Source organism: Urocampus carinirostris, chromosome 6 (assembly GCF_059441175.1).
Source record: "Urocampus carinirostris isolate Australia breed hairy pipefish chromosome 6, RoL_Ucar_1.0, whole genome shotgun sequence".
Lineage (NCBI taxonomy): Eukaryota > Metazoa > Chordata > Actinopteri > Syngnathiformes > Syngnathidae > Urocampus > Urocampus carinirostris.
The window spans coordinates 32,800,403-32,820,981 of NC_142354.1; the positions used below are offsets into that span (position 1 = coordinate 32,800,403).

At 39.3% G+C, this 20,579-nt stretch overlaps 1 protein-coding gene across 1 annotated transcript in view; it reads left to right on the top strand.

The window, feature by feature from the left end:
- Window positions 1–4,194: 4,194 nt before the first annotated feature.
- nckap1l (NCK associated protein 1 like) overlaps window positions 4,195–20,579 on the top strand; it is a 37,302-nt gene continuing 20,917 nt past the window's right edge. Inside the window, exons 1-14 of the mRNA XM_088338777.1 lie at window positions 4,195–4,339; window positions 8,204–8,314; window positions 8,402–8,494; window positions 9,805–9,861; window positions 12,772–12,914; window positions 12,990–13,080; window positions 15,023–15,160; window positions 15,715–15,763; window positions 15,863–16,019; window positions 17,540–17,596; window positions 17,661–17,757; window positions 18,921–19,030; window positions 19,131–19,263; window positions 19,344–19,425. Coding sequence (XP_088194903.1) covers window positions 4,250–4,339; window positions 8,204–8,314; window positions 8,402–8,494; window positions 9,805–9,861; window positions 12,772–12,914; window positions 12,990–13,080; window positions 15,023–15,160; window positions 15,715–15,763; window positions 15,863–16,019; window positions 17,540–17,596; window positions 17,661–17,757; window positions 18,921–19,030; window positions 19,131–19,263; window positions 19,344–19,425 — 1,408 coding nt within the window. The 5' untranslated portion in view covers window positions 4,195–4,249. The remainder of the gene's footprint in view (window positions 4,340–8,203; window positions 8,315–8,401; window positions 8,495–9,804; window positions 9,862–12,771; window positions 12,915–12,989; window positions 13,081–15,022; window positions 15,161–15,714; window positions 15,764–15,862; window positions 16,020–17,539; window positions 17,597–17,660; window positions 17,758–18,920; window positions 19,031–19,130; window positions 19,264–19,343; window positions 19,426–20,579) is intronic.

Genomic DNA, 20,579 nt, shown 5'->3' on the forward strand with positions numbered 1-20,579 from the left:
GTGTAATAATAGTCTGTGGTTTGCAATAATCTGTGGTCTGTGCAGCCCTTTGAGATGCTTGTACCTTAATCATTAAGGGGTATACAAATAAACACTTGACTTGACTTGACTTAAAGGGAGAACATTAAAATTTCCTTTGCAATTTTATTTAGATGACTCTTTGTTAATTTTCTCATTGCTGGTAGCAAGTTGTCATGATGATGTGTACAGAATAAAATAAAGTATAAATAGAAAATTAGAGTTAATAGTACAAAACTTCATGAAAATCAAGTGTTTTTCTTTAAATATGTAGACATCACTTTTTCAGTTCATGCCCTTTAGTTTTTGCCTCAAAAATAAAAGACCAATTACAGTGGATAATTAGTTTTGTTGTTGTTGTTTTTTGTTTATTTCTACCTGTATGTTTTGAAAAGGTGGCTGCTAATTATTCTTTTATATTTTACATAACAATATTGTCTTTGTGTTCTTACATCCATAAGGTCAGGTGAGGATCTTCTTACCACTCATTCTTTTCCCTGATCCTGCTTATTCCACATTCATGTCTCCTTTTTGAGCTTCTGCCAAAAAGGGACGTATAAAAAAGACGATTAGGCTTTTTTCCTTTCTTTGTGGTTGCCTCACATGGAGACGACAAATCCCTATGAGCAGTTTTCCATTTAACCACTTAACCTATTAGAGATCCCATTGAGTCGCTCGCGGGAAATTTGGAAAATAACACTTGGATGTCATGTTAGTTTTGGACTTTTTGTGTTTATGTGATAAGAGAGTGAAGTCACAGTAATTAAGTCACAGAACAAAAATGAAGAGGAACAGACTCCACTTTTTAAGGACATTTCTGACAGTCGAGAGGCCAATAGAGCACAATTATGTACTCACAAAACCACACAATACTAGTTCAAGTCCAAACCATAGTTGTCAACCTACACAGTTTGTTGTATTTTAAACACATATTTTTCCAAATAATTTCAAGAAGATTGAAATGAAAACAATTTTCATTTAACTAAGAATTTTCTTGTCTAACTTTCTTGAAAATGATTTCATTTTATTTTTCTTTGGCCATTGATTACAAAATCTTATAAATCTCGCAGGCTTTTGCGTTCCCATTCGTTCGTTTCAGTGATTATTTGTGCTGAATTTGGACAAGGTGGTGTGTGATCTACAGCATCCTAGAAATGTAACCCCTGAGGAAAAAGGGGTAATCAAGTCATCGAAATGACAAGAAGTGTGACAAGCGCCTTGCAGTCTTAGTAAAAATTATTCGACAAAAATAACAAAACCAAGGCAAGGATCCTCTTCGTTACATGAATGGAACGGGTGAAGATGTTTTTCCGCACAATAGGGCGCACCGGGTTATAGGGCGCACCCCCAAAAAATAGTTTTTGGTCCTATATCTTCCATACATAAGGCGCACCGGATTATAAGGCTCTACAATGGGAACATCGACAAAACAGTCAGATGATTCAGTCAAACTGATTACCCCCTTAACATTCCCAAAGCTTGCAAAGAAGCAAATACGTGTCGAGAACACGTGCGGATGCGGTGTCCGAACGATGTCACTCAAATGCATCGTTCCAAATATGATTCGGAGGGTTAAAGTCTTGGGATTCAAGAAATGCCAACCATTCCTTAGTTTCTATTTTCTTTTTCGCTCGCAACTTTACTGTGCATATGACAATAAACACTTGGAATTGAGTTTAATTTAAAAAAAGACCCATCACAGAAACATCGATATCACTCTGAAACAAGATACTGGGAAAATTTACAGCTCGAGTAGCTCACCGAAGTCGTTGCGTTCAATAATAATGTGCAACCATGGTCCTCTTATATCCATCAGTGTAGTAAATCCAGGAGAGTAAAATATTTACAAATACAGTACATAATAGTAAAATACTGTTTACTCTATGCCGTGAGTTCTACCCAACATGCTATTCACATTCATCTTTTTCGGCCAATTGTAGGCTTTGTTTTGTCCCTTTAGCCTATGCAAGCCTGTAAATGATAAAAAGGATCCGCCCCCTTTACCTCCGAATAACTTTAGCCAATAGTGATCGATTCAACTGATGATTGACACATCTCTTTCGGCCAATTGCAGGGTTTGTTTTGCCCCTTTAGCCTATGCGAGCCTGTAAATGATAAAAAGGATCCGCCCCTTTTACCTCCGAATAACTTTAGCCAATAGTGATCGATTCAAATGATGATTGACACATTGGTTAGCCAATGAAACGCCGGTATATAAATCCCAGCATACACCTTGGACTACTTCGCGTTTGGAGGAAAATCTAGTCGGCGGCTGCTTGCATTAGTTGCAAGACTTTGCGACTTAATATTGATCCATATGTAAGGCGCACTGTATTGTAAGGCGCATGGTCAGCTTTTGAAAAAAATTAAGACTTTTAGGTGCGCCTTATAGTGCGGAAAATACGGTATTCAACACTCAGTATTTTTCTACACAAAGTATTTTACACTAATTGAATTCCCCAAGAAAAAAATATTTTAAAAAATGGGGTCATTAATGGTTGACAAGTATGCCTGACTGTTCTGGACATTAAAAGTGTTGACCTTTATTTTTACATGTATTGAATAAAATCCCCACATAAAAAAATACAATTTTTGGGGGGGATACAAATGTAACTTTACTTGTGGCCCATCTTAGTCACTCAAGGTTGACAGTTATGTTGAGCTGTCACACATTTTTAACGAGATCCAGATAACTATAAAACATTTTTCATAAGGGTTAGTCAATTGATTCAGGAAAGCATAACCCTTGATTTGTACATTTTAGTATGTCACTACGAAATAGTTCCTCTGCGGTTCCAGGTGTCAAAATTTGTGAAATGACCCCATCTAGTGGTTCAAAAACATGTCCAAGGTTTTCTTTATTGTTGAGTTGAAAAGATGTGGGGGTAAAATAAAAGTGCCCGTACTAACACTGCAACTATAATTATAAAAGGGTAACAAAAAAAAGTGTATTATTTGTATTGCCATTACTATCATTAGTAATCTTGATAGTATTGTTATTGTAGTAGTACAACAATAACTATTTAGTACATAAATAGTTCTGAGGTCATGAGATCACACCTCCTGTGTGGAGGTTGCATGTTTTCCCCGTGCAATTTGCTCGCTCATTCACACTTAGGGACAATTTGGACCGGGCATTTAACCTGCCATGCATGTTTTTGGAATGTCAGAGGAAACCGGAGTGCCCCGAGGAAACCCACGCAAGCACCCCACGCAAGCACGGGGAGAAAATGCAAACTCCCCACAGGAGGTTTGATCTCACGACCTCAGAACTGTGCCACACACGCGCTAACCACTGCGCTGCCGTGCTGCCCTGTGCATTCCGAAAAAAAACTTAATTCACAATAAAAAATATTGGTCTGAATAATAGGCAAATATACATGAAATATCATACAAATATGCATTTGTATTCATATTGCAGGTCATTACATTTGCATTTATTTAACGTAACATAAGGCTCACTGTGACAAAAACCTTGCGACAAGCTGGGCAAAGAAATGAGAAGAACAATGGAATGGTTCACTTTGAGTTTGTAATATTCCTTGTGCTTTCTAGCACTTGTTTTCAGATGCACTACACAATACAGTGATATCTAGTGGTCAGATATTACACAAAGTGTTCTTTCAAATAATGCTGCCTTGTTAAATTTAATGGTAGTAAAGTAAAATCTTGTTTACATGTATTTTCGGCCTGATAAAGAAATTTATTTTTTTATTTTCAGTGAAGACCGTAAGAGAGTAAGACAGTTCATTATCAAGTGATCTGCATCCGGACAACTAGAGTAAAGGTGGCCATGCTGGATGGGTACATACCTATATGTACATAACTATACATGTGTGTTAAAAGCAGGGGTCTTGAACTCAATGGGCGCCGCCGAGCTAGAGTCTGGGTGAGGTTGGGCCAAATCAGGTTTGAGAGAAGGCTCTGAGTCTGTGTCGTCATCATAGTACAAGGTAGATGGTTTGCACAAAATGGTCAGATTAAGACCATGGAGACGCCTCGTAGAAGGCACTTAAGAGACTCTTCTTAAAGAGTTGAACTCGTGTCTATTTGTGCTTGATGGTTTTTCACCAGATGATTGCAAGAAACACAGCAAAACAATTCCAAACTCCTCCCACAACTACAAGCTCCATGTGACCCATAGACAAGAGTGACATCTTGGGTGCACTCATTCGTTTCCGACGTTCTGGGTGCCACAGGCCTAGGCTCAAGCAGAGATAGTGGCCAAATCATGGATAATCATCAGAAACTGGCAGAGAAGCTCACCATTCTGAATGAGAGGGGAAACGGGGTGTTGATACGCATGAACTACATCAAGAAGGTGAGCACAGAGCACAGTCAGAAAAAATAAGGAACCTAAGTCACATTCTCAATTAATTTAAAGATGCATATTTTACATTCACTTTATTAACAAAATTAAAAGTATACAACAGATAAATAAAAGCTTAGTTTACATTAAGTCAATTTAATTTTGGCTCTCCTTTGTTTTGAACTTCTGCTGGTAGCATTTTGACTTTTAAAACATTATCTTGTACCGTGCTATTTTGACATAATTGCAAGTAAACCTGAATAAAAGTTTCTCCACCATGTTGTTCTTTTTGACTTCCTTTCTAAACCGCCATTGCACACAACTAAAGAGGAAGTGCAACCAGGAAGTGGACCCGGGATGTCAGTTGGCAGAAACTGTCAAATAATCCGCAAAGAGACAAGAAATGAGATGCAGCCATGCATTTTCCAAATGATTTAGTTACGAGTAAGATGGAGATAATCTCATCTGACTTTAGATGATGAATGTAGTCTACATCCTGAAATGGTCTCCGGTCATTCTTGGGAAACACATAGGACCAAAATTCTATACACATCTTTGAATAGTTAAGTCTGGTCAAACAAAAGTACATTATTAGAAGAACAGGCTTATATATATATATCTCATCTCATCTCATTAGCTGCACCGCTTATCCTCAGTAGGGTCCCGGGGGTGCTGGAGCCCATCCCAGCAATCATCGGGCAGTGGGCAGGGGACACCCTGAACTGGTTGCCAGCCAATCGCAGGGCACACAGGGACAGACAACTTGCTCATTCACACCTAGGGACCATTTGGACCGGCCAATCCACCTGAAATGCATGTCTTTGGAATGTGGGAGGAAACCGGAGTGCCTAGAGGAAACCCACGCAAGCACGAGGAGAACATACAAACTCCGCACAGGAACTCCGGTAGCTGGATTTGAACCCACACAGAAGGTTCCAAAGACGCGCTAACCACTGCGCTGCCATGCTGCCCTCTTATGTATATATATATATATATATATATATATATATATATATATATATGTATGTAGATGTGTGTGTATGTGTGTGTGTCTGTGTGTGTATTGTCAGAATTATTAGGATTTTAAAGGAACACCATCATATTAGCAATGCTGTCGTGTTTAAATCAGATATGCTTGTTTAAAAAATTATTTAAATAGGGTAGGTCACATAAAAAAGGTTGATAATTATTTCTTCTATGTTACACTGTATCTATAATCACATCTTCTATCCTGCCCTATAATGAAATTCATTAAACAACCAAAGTAATGTGGGAATAGCAGAAATTATTTATATTCATGCTTTCTTGTTTACATCAAAATGTATAGATTTTTTTTCTGCCACTACGTTGCTGCCTGACTAAGCATTAGTGAGCTAGGAAGTCAATTATTCTACACAATGATGGAAAAACCGTTTTGAGACCAGCAATCTTTCTCAAGGTCACCCCGTGGCTTACTTGCTTAAGGAAGAGGCAGGAGCATCATTATTCTGCATCACTGCTGTAAGCTCACTGTCATTCACAAGCTTGCAGCTGTAGATAAACAACATTTCAGAAAAAAATGTTTAGTCAGAGCCATGCCCGAGGCACCTGGCTTATAAAATTTTGTGAAGATGCTATTTTAGTCAAATGCTAGAAGCATTTGCAAAAAAAGTATACTAAAGCAGCAAAAAAAAAGCCCTTTGAAGTAATCTTTCGAAAGGTGGAAAGTTACTGTCACCTAGTGGTGGTTAGAAATACGACTAGGTTGAATACAGCACGGGCAGCACGGCAGGGCAGTGATTAGCACGTGTGCAGCACAGTTTTGAGGTCATGAGAACAAACCCTCCTGTGTGGAATTTGCATGTTCACCCCGTGCTTGCGTGGTTTTCCTCCGGGCACTCCGGTTTCCTCCCATATCCCAAAAACATGCATGTCAGGTTAATTGGCCGGTTTAAATTGTCCCTAAGCTTGAATGAGTGAGTGAGTTGTCTGTCTCTGTGTGCCCTGCAACTGGCTGCCAACCAGTTCACGGTGTCCCCTGCCCACTGTCCGGAGATAGCTGGGATGGGCTCCAGCACCCCCGCCACCCTACTGAGGATAAGCGATGCAGATCATGGATGGATGGATAGAGCACGACAATGCAATTACTTACATTTTTAACCATGGTTTAAGCAGTTTTGTTCTGAGGAAAACTGGAATAGCAGGGGAATAAGAGAAACACTTAATTGATTATGCTGACCCACTTGCTAGCTTTAGCTACTTTGCTAGCATGAGTCAAGCTAGCTTTAGCAAGCCAGTTTACGAGATCCCGGGAGAATGGCCTGCAAGATGTTTTTAATTATTGAAAAATGATCTAGCCTAGCGGTAGGCCGTCAGGGCTAGCAAGGCCTAGTCTGCTGGCCTAACATAACCAAGCATTATTACTATAATCATAGTAAAGGTCAATTTTGTTTTAAATCCATTTTTTCTATATGCTGTTCTCTTTGTGAACTATTAAATCAGTGGCCTATTATGAGGTTTGTGTCTGGTGCGACACATTCAGATTTACATAATAAATGAGTTTACATCTCATTCATTTTTTGATTGGCAGAGCAAGAAAATAACATATAAACTGCAGCATAAAAAAGTCAATACACTGAGAAACTAATTTCTTTATGGCTTGACTTGCTGCTAGCGTGCTAATAGAATCACTTATTCTATTGTTTTGGGCTTTGGTACACGCCAAATCAGAATCATTGGTCTCGCTATCGCCCTCTGCCACAAGGCAAGAGAATTGCGTACCTCAGTTTACGTCTTCAGACACTGAGCACAATAACATATTACCAGATAATAATTGTATTAATGTATTAATATCATGGGTTAGCAATGGTAATTTTTTTATGAGGAAAATTAAAAAATTGTGAAGATAAATGTTAAATACTAAACAAATATAACCATTTGATATGTTTTTCATTTATTATTTCCATGACTATAGGTGAGGCACAGCTTTACCTGCCTCCCCTGATTACACATATCTGTATTATATCCATTTGGTTACGCTCTTTCCAGTGTTGACAGTTTTTATCCGATTTGAATTCCGCTAGATTGTGTCACCAGGATGTATCAACAGTGCGGCACATGTAGCTAAATGATCATTGCCATGGTCAATTAGATCATTTGTTGGGGACAGTTAATGAAGCCAGTAAGATTAAGAAGTTTGTGTCCTGTAATTGGATACTTACTTCATCTAAATGGAGGCTGCGCTGTGCGTATCAACCGAGTTACACATCGTCTGACAAGTAGAGGAGAAAAAAATCATTATATCGAGTTTTTTTTTTTTTTCAAGTTAAAAATAAGTCACGTTAAAACATATAAGCCATAGTGGCGAAAGGAGCTGATAACGTTGATTTGGTCACAGATATATAGTCACGGGAAGTTTAAATTCTCTTTTGTTGTTTTCATTATTTTTTATTAAACATGGACGTCATACAGTGGCTTATTGAATGCCTGGCTTCTCTGTGAATAAATGATAACAACCTGCATCCATCCATTTTCTCCACCGCTTATCCTGAGTAGGGTCATGGGGGTAATGGAGCCCATTCCAGCTATCTTTGGGCAGTCGGCAGGGGACGCCCTGAACTGGTTGCTGGCCAGTCGCAGGGTACACAGAGACAGACAACTGACTCACTCATTCACACCTAAGGACAATCTGAACTGGCCAATTTGGAATGTGGGAGGAAACCCATGCAGGCTCAGGGAGAACACGCAAACTCCACACAGGGAGACATGCGGTATTTTGACTTGGACCCTGGACCTCTGCACCAAGGGGCTGTGCACTAACCACCCAGCAGCCGTGTCGCAGAGGATAACAACAATAATTATGAATTCTAAGGGAACTTCATTTCACCTGTGTTGCAGATCTGTGCAGATGTGAATCAGCGGCCTTCCATCCTGACGGACAAGACTATGGAACCTGCCATTAAATATATCAACAAGAAATTCCCAAACATAGACTTTCGGGGAACCATTGTAAGTATTTGGCTGCTGTCCTTACTGACCACTATGCCATATTATTATAACTCACAGTATATTGTTTTTTATTTCTTCTCACCATAGCAAAGTCTTACCAGCATCCAACGCCAAAAGTCAAAAGTGATGGAAGCCACCACAATCTATTATGACTCCTTTCTGGACGTCATTGAATTCAGGGTAATTGCAAGTTAAAACCACCAAAATAAGGCAAAAATATTTAAAAAGAACTGCTGCATTGTCTGCTGAGGTTTGTGTCTGCTGAGGCACAGTCAGGTTTACAAATAAATGTACCTACGTCTTGTTCATCATTTGATTGGCAGAGCATAAAATCAATACTTAAACTGTAGCATAAAAAAGATGTTTTATTGTCTCACCTTAACTTAAGTCTTATTTACCTTTTGAATAAAAGTATCAATAGATAAGTAATCCTCCATTGTGAAAAAAAGTCCTCGCAACAGGAAAAAAAACTACTGGCTGGTCTGACTTGATGGTAGCTTGCTAAATACTATCACCAATTTTACGCCTGGTCTCACCATAGCTCTCTGCCATAAGGCAAGAGAATGGCGTTCCTCACTCTGCATTTGCATTTCGATCAGCACAGTATTACGTTACATTTTAATTGTATTGAGAGTTTAATGATATAATGTGGGCGGGACAGCGGCTGAGTGGTTAACGCGTCTGCGGCACAGTTCTGAGGTCATGGGATCAAATCCAGCTACCAGCCTTCCTATGCAGAGTTTGCATGTTCTCCCCGTGCTTGTGGGGGTTTCCTCCTGGCATTCCTGTTTCCTCCCACATTCCAAAAACATGCATTTCAGGTTAATTAGCCGGTCCAGATTCTCCCTTAGGTGTGAATAGGCGAGTGAATTGTCTGTCTCTGTGTACTCTGCGACTGACTGGCAAAGTGTTCAGGGTGTCCCCTGCCCACTGCCCGAAGACAGCTGGGATGCGCTCCAGCACCCACACACCTTTCTGAGGATAAGCGGTGGATGATGTAATGTGAAAATTCAGCGATTGAATAAAATAAAATCCTAGAATTGCATTGAAGTTAAATGAAAAACAAATTTAACTCCGAACAAATATAACCATTTAATATATTTGTAATTTTATATTTATATGATTGAGATTTCCTGACTGCACGTCACAGATTTTTTTTGGGGTCTGTTAAGCACATGTAATCATTATGAGGGATTACATTTGCATATAACTTCCCATTATAAAATACTGAAGTTGATTTTAAAACCTGCTAGTGTTTATTATACTCCTACAATCAGTTGCATGATTGAGGTCGAGACATCATCAGCACATCAGATAACATAATCCTTGTGAGGAATTCGTCCAATTTATTTTCAGAGTACAAAATCATCTGACTGTTGAGGCTTGTGTATCGAGTGGGATGTCAGCAAGAACCGATGTGGGCCTAATTGCCTTGCTGGTATCCGTGTTTGGTTTTAATAAAAATGTAATAAAAATCTTTTTTGTTTCAGGACCACGTCTACGAGTTACTGAACACAATAGATGCCAGCCAGTGCTTCTTTGATATTGTGAGTAACAATCCGCAACTGCTTCAAAATAAATCACAGAAAAAAAATCTATTAAAACGTGCCCACAGACTCTTAGATAGTATTAAACATTTCAAGATGTTTTTATCTCACCAACAGTGTCCGGCGCTTTACTGAAATATAGTAATTAGTTATAAAGTTACTACTCACTTCATTTAAAATGTAACCAGTTACCTCCCAGCTTACAGACTCCAAAAAGTAGCGCGTTACTTTGAAAGTCTCTATTAAGTTAGAAATTACCCAATACACTTGCATAAAAGGCCACCCCCTAAAACTGCTTTAAAATAGACAAAAAGTAAAACAAAAATAAGAAAACAACTAACTGGTAAAGGTAGTGAACCCTTCATATTCCTTGGCGAGGGCATTCTTTAAAGCAGGGGTGACAAACTCATTTTAACTCGGGGGCCACACAATAGAACAAACATTCTGTCGGGGGCCGGACTAGTAGCTTAAAGAGAAAGAAAAAGAGATACAGTAATAAGAGAAAAGAGGGAGGGAAAAGGAGAGAGGGCGGGACAAAGAAAGAAAAAGAGGTTAGAGCTTGAGAAACAAAAGATAAAAAGTTGTGAGAGAGGGGGAAAAGAAAGGGAGCGGAAGAAAGAAATCCAAAGAGAAATAGAGGGTATGAAGAAAGAAAGAGAAAAGAGAGAAAAGGAAAAAAAGGAAGTTAGAGCAAAAGACACAGAGAGAGAAAGAGACAAAGAGCAACAAAGGAAGAGAAAAAGAGAGACAGAGAGTGAAAGAGACAGAGACAAAGTGCGAGAAAAAGGGGTGGAAAAGAAAGAGAGAGAGAGAGAGAGAGAGAGAGAGGGAGAGAGAGAGAGAAATAAATACAAGTGCAGAGGCTTTTAGCAACATCAAGTGGACATATTTCAACCTGCAGCTTGTTTTTCTCTTGCGCTTCTCTGGGTGTTGTCTCGCGGGCCGGATTCAATCCCTTACAGGCCTGATGAGGCACGCAGGCCGCCTGTTTGACACCTGTGGTTTAGAGCTTACAAATGAACTCTTAGCTGAGACACTCCCTATTAATTTTGTCTCTGGGCTTCAAATCACTCGAAGATTGTCTTCTCTATATCTAGGAGCTGTCCAAGAAATATATTTTTTTTTCTTCTGGGTTGCTGTATTGCAACAGTGGTTTCACAAATAAAAAGGCCAAAATTCCGCACACTTTTGCCATAAATTCTGTCATCACGTTTGCCCCATTGATTTCCCATTGCTTCCTTGTTCCTGTATAGGCCACGCACCTTTCCCCACCTGCTGCTTACCATTCACTACTGGTGGCACACAACCAAATATGCGGATATAAGTTTACACCCTAATATCAGTATTTTATTTTATAGGTGTAAATTGGGCTAAGATGAGAGTACACACGGTAGTGAGAGTACCTCCATAAGGAGAAACTCAGCGTCTTTGTACTCTGTATTTGAGAAGGCGCCGCCATTACTGTATTCAGTTGAACTTTGTGGGTAAATATAAACCTTTCTACTCCTGGCAGATCGAGGGTCATATGTACCGACGTGAATGATGCAGTAGTGTTCTGCAGTCAGATTTTTTTTTAAATCAAGATCTACAATGACAAAGTAGTAGAATTACACAGTAACAGACCATATGTTTAAAACAGTAAGAGTCAAATAATTTTATCAATAACTTGTTGCAGTACTTGTAACCGAGAAAATGAATCGTATTCCAGGAACACGTTCCTTTGTAACACATTAGTCCCAACCAATGTTCCCTGTAATTTTCCACGGGTCTGAGCGTTCACACAAAGTCGGTGAGCAACGCTTGAAACAACAGTGAGCAACCATAATCCCAAGCGTGGCAAGATAATTAATTATCATACATGTCCAAATTTTGACATCAAGTTACATTTTGCTGAGTTTCCGGCAAAATTATTTTTCTCTATTGAATGAATTGACTCATGTACTATTGCAAAGGTTGTACGGCCTACAAACGTCGTTTGTTCATATAATTCTTTCACAAGATATCCATTTCTTTTTTTTTCCTTATGTATTTTGACGCATAATATTAACATTTTTGGGGGCATATTTAGTCGGTTGCAAAATACAGAACTGTACTTAGTCACATTTTTAGTGGAAGTACAATGTTGGCAACAAGATTCACTTGATACAATTGGAAATTTTTTGAATGTAACACAAACTTTTTCTTCTATTTTCCGTGTTTTTTTCTACTTTTTTTTAAATTGCTTTAAAAAAAAGTTTCATTGTGTTTATTTTTTCCGAGCTGTTACTTTTTTCTTTTTGTTCTGCATTTACTATTTTCCTACGTTTCTTTTTTTTTTCTTTTTTTCTGGCTTTTTTCTAAATTTTTCCTTCTTTTTTTCTCTTCCTTTTGTTTCTTTTTTTCCCAGATTTTCACTACTTTTTCATTTTGGTATTTTTTTTCTTTTTTTTCTATTCCCCCCTTCTTTTAAGTCATTTTGTTCATAATTTTACATAATATTTGGTCATGTTGGGATTAAAGAAGCAAAAACAACCTGAAGAGCCGTTTAGGACCCGAAAGAACCAGTTCCTTTTAGTGAGCGGAGCCGAAGAAGCCGGTTCTCGACAAACTCTACTAACTTTACTTTTCGACTTCGTTCGACATTGACTTCAAAATACCGCATTTAGGACACAACGTCAGGGGAACCCGTGTATTTTTACCTTTATGCACTGTAACTTTGACTTAAGTCGCTTCTTAATTAGTAATTTTGAGCCTTCATTTTTGTGCGCTGGCTAGATTTTCTTGTGCGCTGAGAATGTGCGAGCAGTGCGCGAATGCGCACGTGCGCAGCTTGGAGGGAACACTGGTCCCAACACTGATCACCATCAATATCGCCTCATCTTTTTTTACCTCACTTCCTACTGACTGATGCTTTGGAATTTCTAATTCTAGGGCATAAACTTTGACTTCACCAAAAACTACTTGGACTTGATCATTACATACACCTCGGTTATCATCACACTTGCGCGCATTGACGAGAAGAAATCTCTAGTGGGTATGTTCAACTGCGCTCATGAGATGACCAAAGGAAGCAGGTAAGACTGCATGATATTTATACATTGGGAGGTAAGCATTCAGTCACAGCCACTTTGCCTGCCTACTTCTTGCAGTGACCCCTCATATCCTCGGCTCAGTCAAATGTTTGTGGAGTATGAGCAACCTTGGAAGAAGCTTACTGAGGAGTTTGGCCCCCATACTAAGGTTTAATAGATTTTTTTTCTATATTTTTATTTTATGCTTGTAGTTTTTCTTGACTCTTGAAATTTTGTTGCAAAGTTTCAATGTGTCATATGTCCAAAAATCAAATTCTTAATTAAATTAATCTTGAGCAATTACATATATGATTTGATTTTAAATAAAGCAATAAGTATAACCCAAAAATGATTTATTTAAAGGTAAAAATTGACTTCTAGGAGTTGCTGTATTGTGTAGAGCAATGGTGAGCTGACTACAGCCCGCGGGCTACAGGCTGCCCGGCAGTTTTTTTCATACAGCATACCAAAGAAAAGAGGTCTGAATATAGCGGAAGCTAGAGCTCTTGTTGGTGATAGGAATGAGTGGAGAGGTGTTGTAAAAGGATAGTGGGATGTTTAGACGCATTCTAAGGGATGGGCAGGGCTTGCGTATGATGCGGCAGGGGTAAACCAGTGAAAGCTGTCGGGCCCTGTTGTTGAAGAGTGTGTTGTGTCACCCTGACCCGAGTGACATGGCCGCTTTCTTGTGTCCCGTTTCATCTGGACGAAAACATGACCAACTTGGGTGCTGAGGTGCCTAACTTGTTTGGGTGCTTGGGCATTTTTGTGTGTGTTTTTTGCTATTTTTTCCCTTTTTTTATTTTCTTTGTTTTTGTATGTGTTTGTCTTGCTGTCGGTCACCCCTCTCGAGGGATATGACATGGGTAGATAGATAGATAGAATACCCAAATGAAAATGGTCAAAATATAATCATAATTTAAATAATAGTGAATACAATTCTTCAAATAAAAAAGAATATTTTTAATGCCAACTTTATTCCCATTGACCCTTTTTTGTGTCAATTAATATTAAGCGGGGAAGACTTTAGGCAAACAGAATGCAGAACACAATCCACAATCCGAATATGTGAAGTAGCTAAATCGTGAAAAGCAAAGGTGTAGATTTGCTCAAGGCATTAGTGGGGGCATAGCATGTTTTTTAAGTGATCGCATCCCATTGTTGGGGAAAAAAACAATGATCGCCTGACATTGGTGGGGACGTGTCCCCTCCGTCCATGCCAAACTACTCCCTTAGTGAAAAAAAATCAGGGTTATATTCAAGGATTACTGTATTTAATTTGTACAAAATGAGTTCAGAAGCAAAAGCCATCTTTTTTGTCCTTCTCTGGGGCTGCCATTTTCTGGGGTTCGTGCTAAGGGAAGCTGTTGCCATCCTTTTTTTTGCCAACGGCGATCATTGCCCGTCACGGAATGAAATTTATGTTGCCCAAAGCTGGGCTAAAAAACAATTTAAGTTCACCATCTTCACCTATAGTGGCTCACCTGCAGAGCCACGTTTGGTCATTCGCCTATAAAACATTATTGTTTACATCTCATGACAACAACTCTCAAAATGGCCGCCCTAAGAGACAGGTAAAGAAACAGGTGAATATTGCTAAAATCATAATCTACAAACACAAAATGGTAATTAAATAAATGTATATAATATTATGTTGTGTGGGCAGCACAGCGGCGCAATGGTTAGCGCGTGTGCGGCACAGTTCTAAGGTCTTGGGAACCTCCTGTGTGGGTTCAAATCCAGCTACCGGACTTCCTATGCGGAGTTTGTATGTTCTCCTCGTGCTTGTGTGGGTTTCCTCCGGGCACTCCGGTTTCCTCCCACATTCCAAAGACATGCATTTCAGGTGGATTGGCCGGTCCAAATTGTCCCTAGGTGTGAATGAGCGAGCGAGTTGTCTGTCCCTGTGTGCCCTGTGATTGGCTGGCAACCAGTTCAGGGTGTCCCCTGCCCACTGCCCGATGATTGCTGGGATGGGCTCCAGCACCCCCACGACCCTACTGAGAATAAGCGGTGCAGCTAATGAGATGAGATGTGATTATGTTGTGTTTGAAAATTATAAATGCAAGTGCAATTGTAATAGTCATCATTTGTCTTATCTGCGGCCTCAGTCAGTGACAGCTGCACTGCTGTCTCTGCGGATGATCTACCCTCGGCGAAACTTGCCAGTGAAAGAATGGCGAAGTGCCCAGCTGCTCAGCCTACTCAATGCTGCGGCTACCATGTTGGATCCGGCCTGCTGTGATACAGTAAGTTCACTTGAATTTACGTTGATTATTTAAATCTACTTTCATATTAAATGTGTTTTGTATGGCTAATTGGATGGACTTTGATAATTTGATGATCTCATTGGTTGTTTTAAAAGAATCGATAAATACGACGTTGCTACAGTTACTCAGTAATTTTTTCAACAAGTACTTTTTTACTTTTACTCAAATAACAGTACTTTTACTTGAGTAAAGTGTTGGCTACTCTAACCACCTGTGTCCACAACCACCTTCTTTGTATCCACCTTTGACTCTTTACTACTATCTGTTTATTTTTTATTGTGTTTTTCATTTCAAGTAAGTGTCTTGCTTTGCACCAGCTGGAAGCTCATACCTTTATATACCATTTTTGTGCATGACAAATCACGATGATTAGAATAAATACAATAAGACAATCCATAGTAAAATGCATGCAAAAGTTAAAAAAATGCTTTTTTCATTTCACATGACATTTATATTGCATGAAAGACTTTTATTATTCGTCACATTTGGCATTTTAACTGCATGATGTCAACCCCACACCCGCTCCCTTCTAGATGGCATGTGAATATCTGTCTTTGGAGGTAATGGAGCGCTGGATCATCAGTAAGTGCTCGTCCCACTTAATACTGCCTCCATATTCTTACTGAATAAGAACAACATTTGTGAAGATAATTGTTGAAACAAGCTTTCTTTGTACCCTAGTCGGCTTCCTCTTGTGCCACAGCAGCCTGAACAGTAACCCATCATCGCAAGAGTTGTGGAAAATGGCTTTGCGGAGCGGCTTGTACATCACTGTCACGAGGGATGAGCTTCTCAGCATACACAAAGTTTCTGAGGACCTCTTCGAAAGCATCAAAGGGTATGAACATTCATTGAGTACATGGATAAAAAAATATCAATTCCCCCTCTTATACTCCTTGCCAGAGACAGGATAACATGAATGTATACACCTGCGTCAACTGTGTGATTTTATTGTGTAACCAAGGGCAGTTTTTTTTAAACCAATGTGCTGGGGCACAGTAGTGTGCCTTGAGACTTTGTGTAGTGTGCCCCAGGAAATATCCCAATTATATCTTCACTTAAAAGCACGCCATTGTTCATTAATCCTTGTTTTGTTCCAACGATCAGCCGAATAACTATAATCTTCATCCTAATCACTAGGTGGCAGCAGATGACTATTTTTTTTCTTTTTATATACGAATTATATGTAGGGGAATGTATTAAATTACACCATTTGTCTTATGAAGTCGTTTAAGATTGGACTACAGAAAATATCAAATAATACAAAACATTATTTTTTTATTTAGAACCTAGTAAAATACTTTTTTGGTTCCCTTTTATGCTCATTAGTTTTGTCATTTTTCTAAAAAAAAAAAATAGAAGAAAATCGAATAAAACTTATATAAATGTAGTAAAATCCAAAATTGCTGCAAAATTATTATCCAAAATTAATAATTTGTTACCCCTTATGTCACGAGACCGGACCAGATCGGAGGCAGGAGGCAGGAAGGGTGAACTCATTCGCGTTACGACCAGTTACTTTTATTAAGGAAATAAAAGTCGTCCAACACATTCAGGGACAAAACAAAACAAAAACAGGCTTACAGGCAAACAGGAACTCAGACTAGGAATACTCACAAAACAGGCTTTTACTCAGAACGGGCAAACACAGGTTTCTTCAAGTCAAACAGAACAGATTAATGCAGAACAGAAAACGCAAAGAACCAGCAACCGGCAATACCCACAACCTGCCCTTAAGAAGCACACACGCAAATTAGACGATCTGCTACACCCGGTGCCCAGGGGGCGGAGCCAGCCGGTCGCCACGGCGACCATGCTGGACATGACACCTTAAGCCATGGCATATTAGAGAAAAACAAGCTGCAGGTTGCATGGAATATTTCCGATTTACAGTGTACCTGAAGATTTTTGGATGTAAAAAACAAAAATTTGCCTTAGCTCAAAAAGGTTGAAAAACACTGTTCCAAGGCGTGACTAATTATTTATCTTCAAATATGAAGCGGTTTACGTATATAAATTTAGTGGCTACACTGGACAGACCGGGGGCCCCGGTATGCATATTTTACCGTAATTAATCCAAGCACAAAAATGTGTAAAAAAAACATAAATACATAAAAAAAAGAAAAACTGTGTTGATTCTTAATCTACAGTAAAGTCATTTGGTGATATTATATTCAGTTTCATATAATTCAATTCAATTTCGATTTCCATTTCAATTATGAAAGATACTAAAAGTTCTGAATTATGCATTTTATAGCTGACTGAAAAGGAACAACCTAACATGCCTACACACTGCTGGCTTGTGAATTTTGCAGAACTCAATTTAGTAACCATTTTATATCTTTCTATGCTGACCAGATACAGTAAGCGAGTCGGAGACATCAAGGAGTGTCGTGATCACGCCATAGCCAACAGGTACGATTTTTGTCACGGTTACTTTAAAAAAATAAGGGTTGCCTTAGAGTTTTGTTATCAACAGTGGAGCTCTGCATCGTGAGAGAAGACACTTTCTTAGAGGAGCGTTGAAGGAGTTAGTACTAGTTCTGGAAGACGAACCAGGACTGCTGGGACCAAAAGTAAGAAGCCTCTGAGTATTTACCCAGATTCTTTTTCATCCAGTTCTACCATAAGAAAATCTGAATATCCATATTTTATTCAGTTTTATAAGTGTCTGATGATATCTCAAACTTTTATGCACCTAATACATAGGAAAATTTATATATATATATATACCATTTCCTAAGTTAGTCGAGACAGACTGTTAAATGGTCAATCTAACATATAGTTAACTTAAATCTAAACGGCTGCTAATCTGACTTTTTTGCACTACTGGCAGTTTTTTATAGCTTTTATAGCTTATAGCTTGCCACTCCTTGCACATTGCTCTCTGCACTATTGTAATTACAGGGTTATTGTTACAGTGTTAATGTTACTGTGTACCTGACTTGTTAACCTGACTGCCCATTTTGCACATCTGGTTAGCTACTCTTCTTGCACTATCGGCACTATGGTAAAATACTATACGTAGCCAAAATACAATACAACTTTATTTATATCTGTACATTCAAGGAAACTGTGGGGGTCAGATGCATCGACATTTCGTTCTGTATACAAGTGTACTAGAATGACAATAAAGTAGATCTGAATCTGAATCTGAACCGGAATCTGAACAAAACACCAAAACGAGTGGGCAATGAATGTGTTACGTAATGAATGGATGATAGGTTTGTGTTTGGATGGACAGATACTATAGCGAGAAATTAATATGCACATACTGTAGGTTTATGATTGGATAGATGGTTTCTTGGTTGGTTAATTGCACTAAGGGCGTATTGGAACAATGTATTAGCTATGCCTGCTTGCGTGTCCTCCGGTTTCCTACCACATTCCAAAGACATGCGTGGCAGGTTGATTGGTGACTTCAAAATGACCGTTGTTATAAATAAGCGTGTGAATGGTCTTTTTATGCCTTGCGACTGGCTGGCAACTAGTTCAGGTTTTCCACTGCCCGAAGATGGCTGGGATGGGCTCCAGCACCACTGCGACCCTACTGAGGATAAGCGAGGCAGAAAATGGTACGGATCTTCAGGCTGGAAAGGAAAAGGCTTTTTCCAAAGTGCTTCCACAAAATTGGAAGCATAAAATGTCTATTGTTCCAATCTGGTCTGGATTTTTGGATTTCAAATACCTTTAATATCGTGTATTCTCATATATTATCTGTTAAATAAAATCCCCAAAGGCTCTGTTTGTCTTCATGGCGCTGTCCTTCTCGCGTGATGAGGTCCTGTGGCTTGTGCGACACTCTGACAACATGCCCAAAATAAAAACGCCAGAAGACTATGTGGACAAGTAGGTAGCTCCAGTCGAAACCACAGGAAATACAACTTCCCAACCAAGTTTTTCAGGAGACTCATCTGTTTATTATGGAATGCTCTGTCGTGTTTTGAAGTTTGATGGCAGAGTTACTCTTCCACATGGAGAAACTAAAAGGACTCATAAGAAAGTACCACTACGTATTGCAGCGATATCACATCCAATACCTGGCTCAGTTTGATGCTTTGGTACTCAATGACACAATACAGGTATTTCAGCGGTCACGCATACGCTTCATGCTCATCCAAACCTCATCGGTAGTCATGCCCATTGTCCGTGTCCTCCACAGAACATGCATGTGTGTCCCGAAGAGGAATCAGTTCTGCTGAGTTCTTTTGTGTCAACCCTTTCTGCTCTCTCAGTCAAACAAGGTAATGACCGTCAGTGATAGACCTAGCTTGAATGGAAAACTGCACGAGACCCTTTATTCATGTTGTCTCATTTTATGACATACACACACACACACACAATAAAACACACACAGAGATCTTACTCATTTTTAATTCCTAATGTGATTGTTCACTTTTTTATGTTGAGGCTTAAATTATTTATTAAGTGCTCCGATTATTTATAGTTTGCCCTCTAACGTTTTGATGTGGGCTCTGGGGCATGATTCCCTTAAATAGACTCCATAAAGGGCCGCAAATTCACCGTACGAGCACTAATCATATGGTTTAGACCACTGTTGTCAAACAGGTGGCCCGCGGGCCAGATCAGGCCCGCTAATGATTGAATCCGGCCCGCGAGACAACACTCAGAGAAGCGCAAGAGAAAAACAAGCTGCGGGTTGAAATAAGTCCACTTGACGTTGCCAAAGCCAGGTGCCTCGAACAAAGACACTGTACTTGTATTTCTCTCTCTCTCTCTCTCTCTCTCTCTCTCTCTCTCTCTCTCTCTCTCTCTCTCTCTCTCTCTCTCTCTCTCTCTCTCTCTCTCTTCCACCCCTTTTCTCCCACTCTCTGTGTCTCTCTTTTTCTCTTCCTTAGGTGCTCTTTGTCTCTTTCGCTCTCTGTGTCTTTTTAACTTATTTTGCTCTAACTTCTTTTTTTCCTTTTCTCTCTCTTCTCTTTCTCTTTTCCTACCCTTTGCGCTTTCTTTTCTCTTTTCTCTCTTTCTGTCTTTCTATTTCTTTTTGGATTTCTTTCTTCCGCTCCCTTTCTTTCCCCCTCTCTCATGACTTCTCTTTTCATCTCTTTTGTTTCTCACACTCTTTCCCAGTCCCTCTCTCTTTGTCCTGCCCTCTCTCCTTTTCCCTCCCTCTTTCTCTTATTTCTTTATCTCTCTTTTTCTTTCTCTTTAATCTAATAGTGCGGCCCCTGACAGAATGTTTGTTCTATCGTGTGGCCCCCGAGTTAAAATGAGTTTGACACCCCTGTATTAGACAACAAGGGTCTTTACAAGGGAGTTAGTTAAATGCTCTTACACTGATGGTAAAGGTAAACATTAACTTGTGTAGCCACATATCAGTATTGTAACTAGAAGCAAAAAAAGCTTTTTCTGTCAATTTCAAAACAAAACCACATAA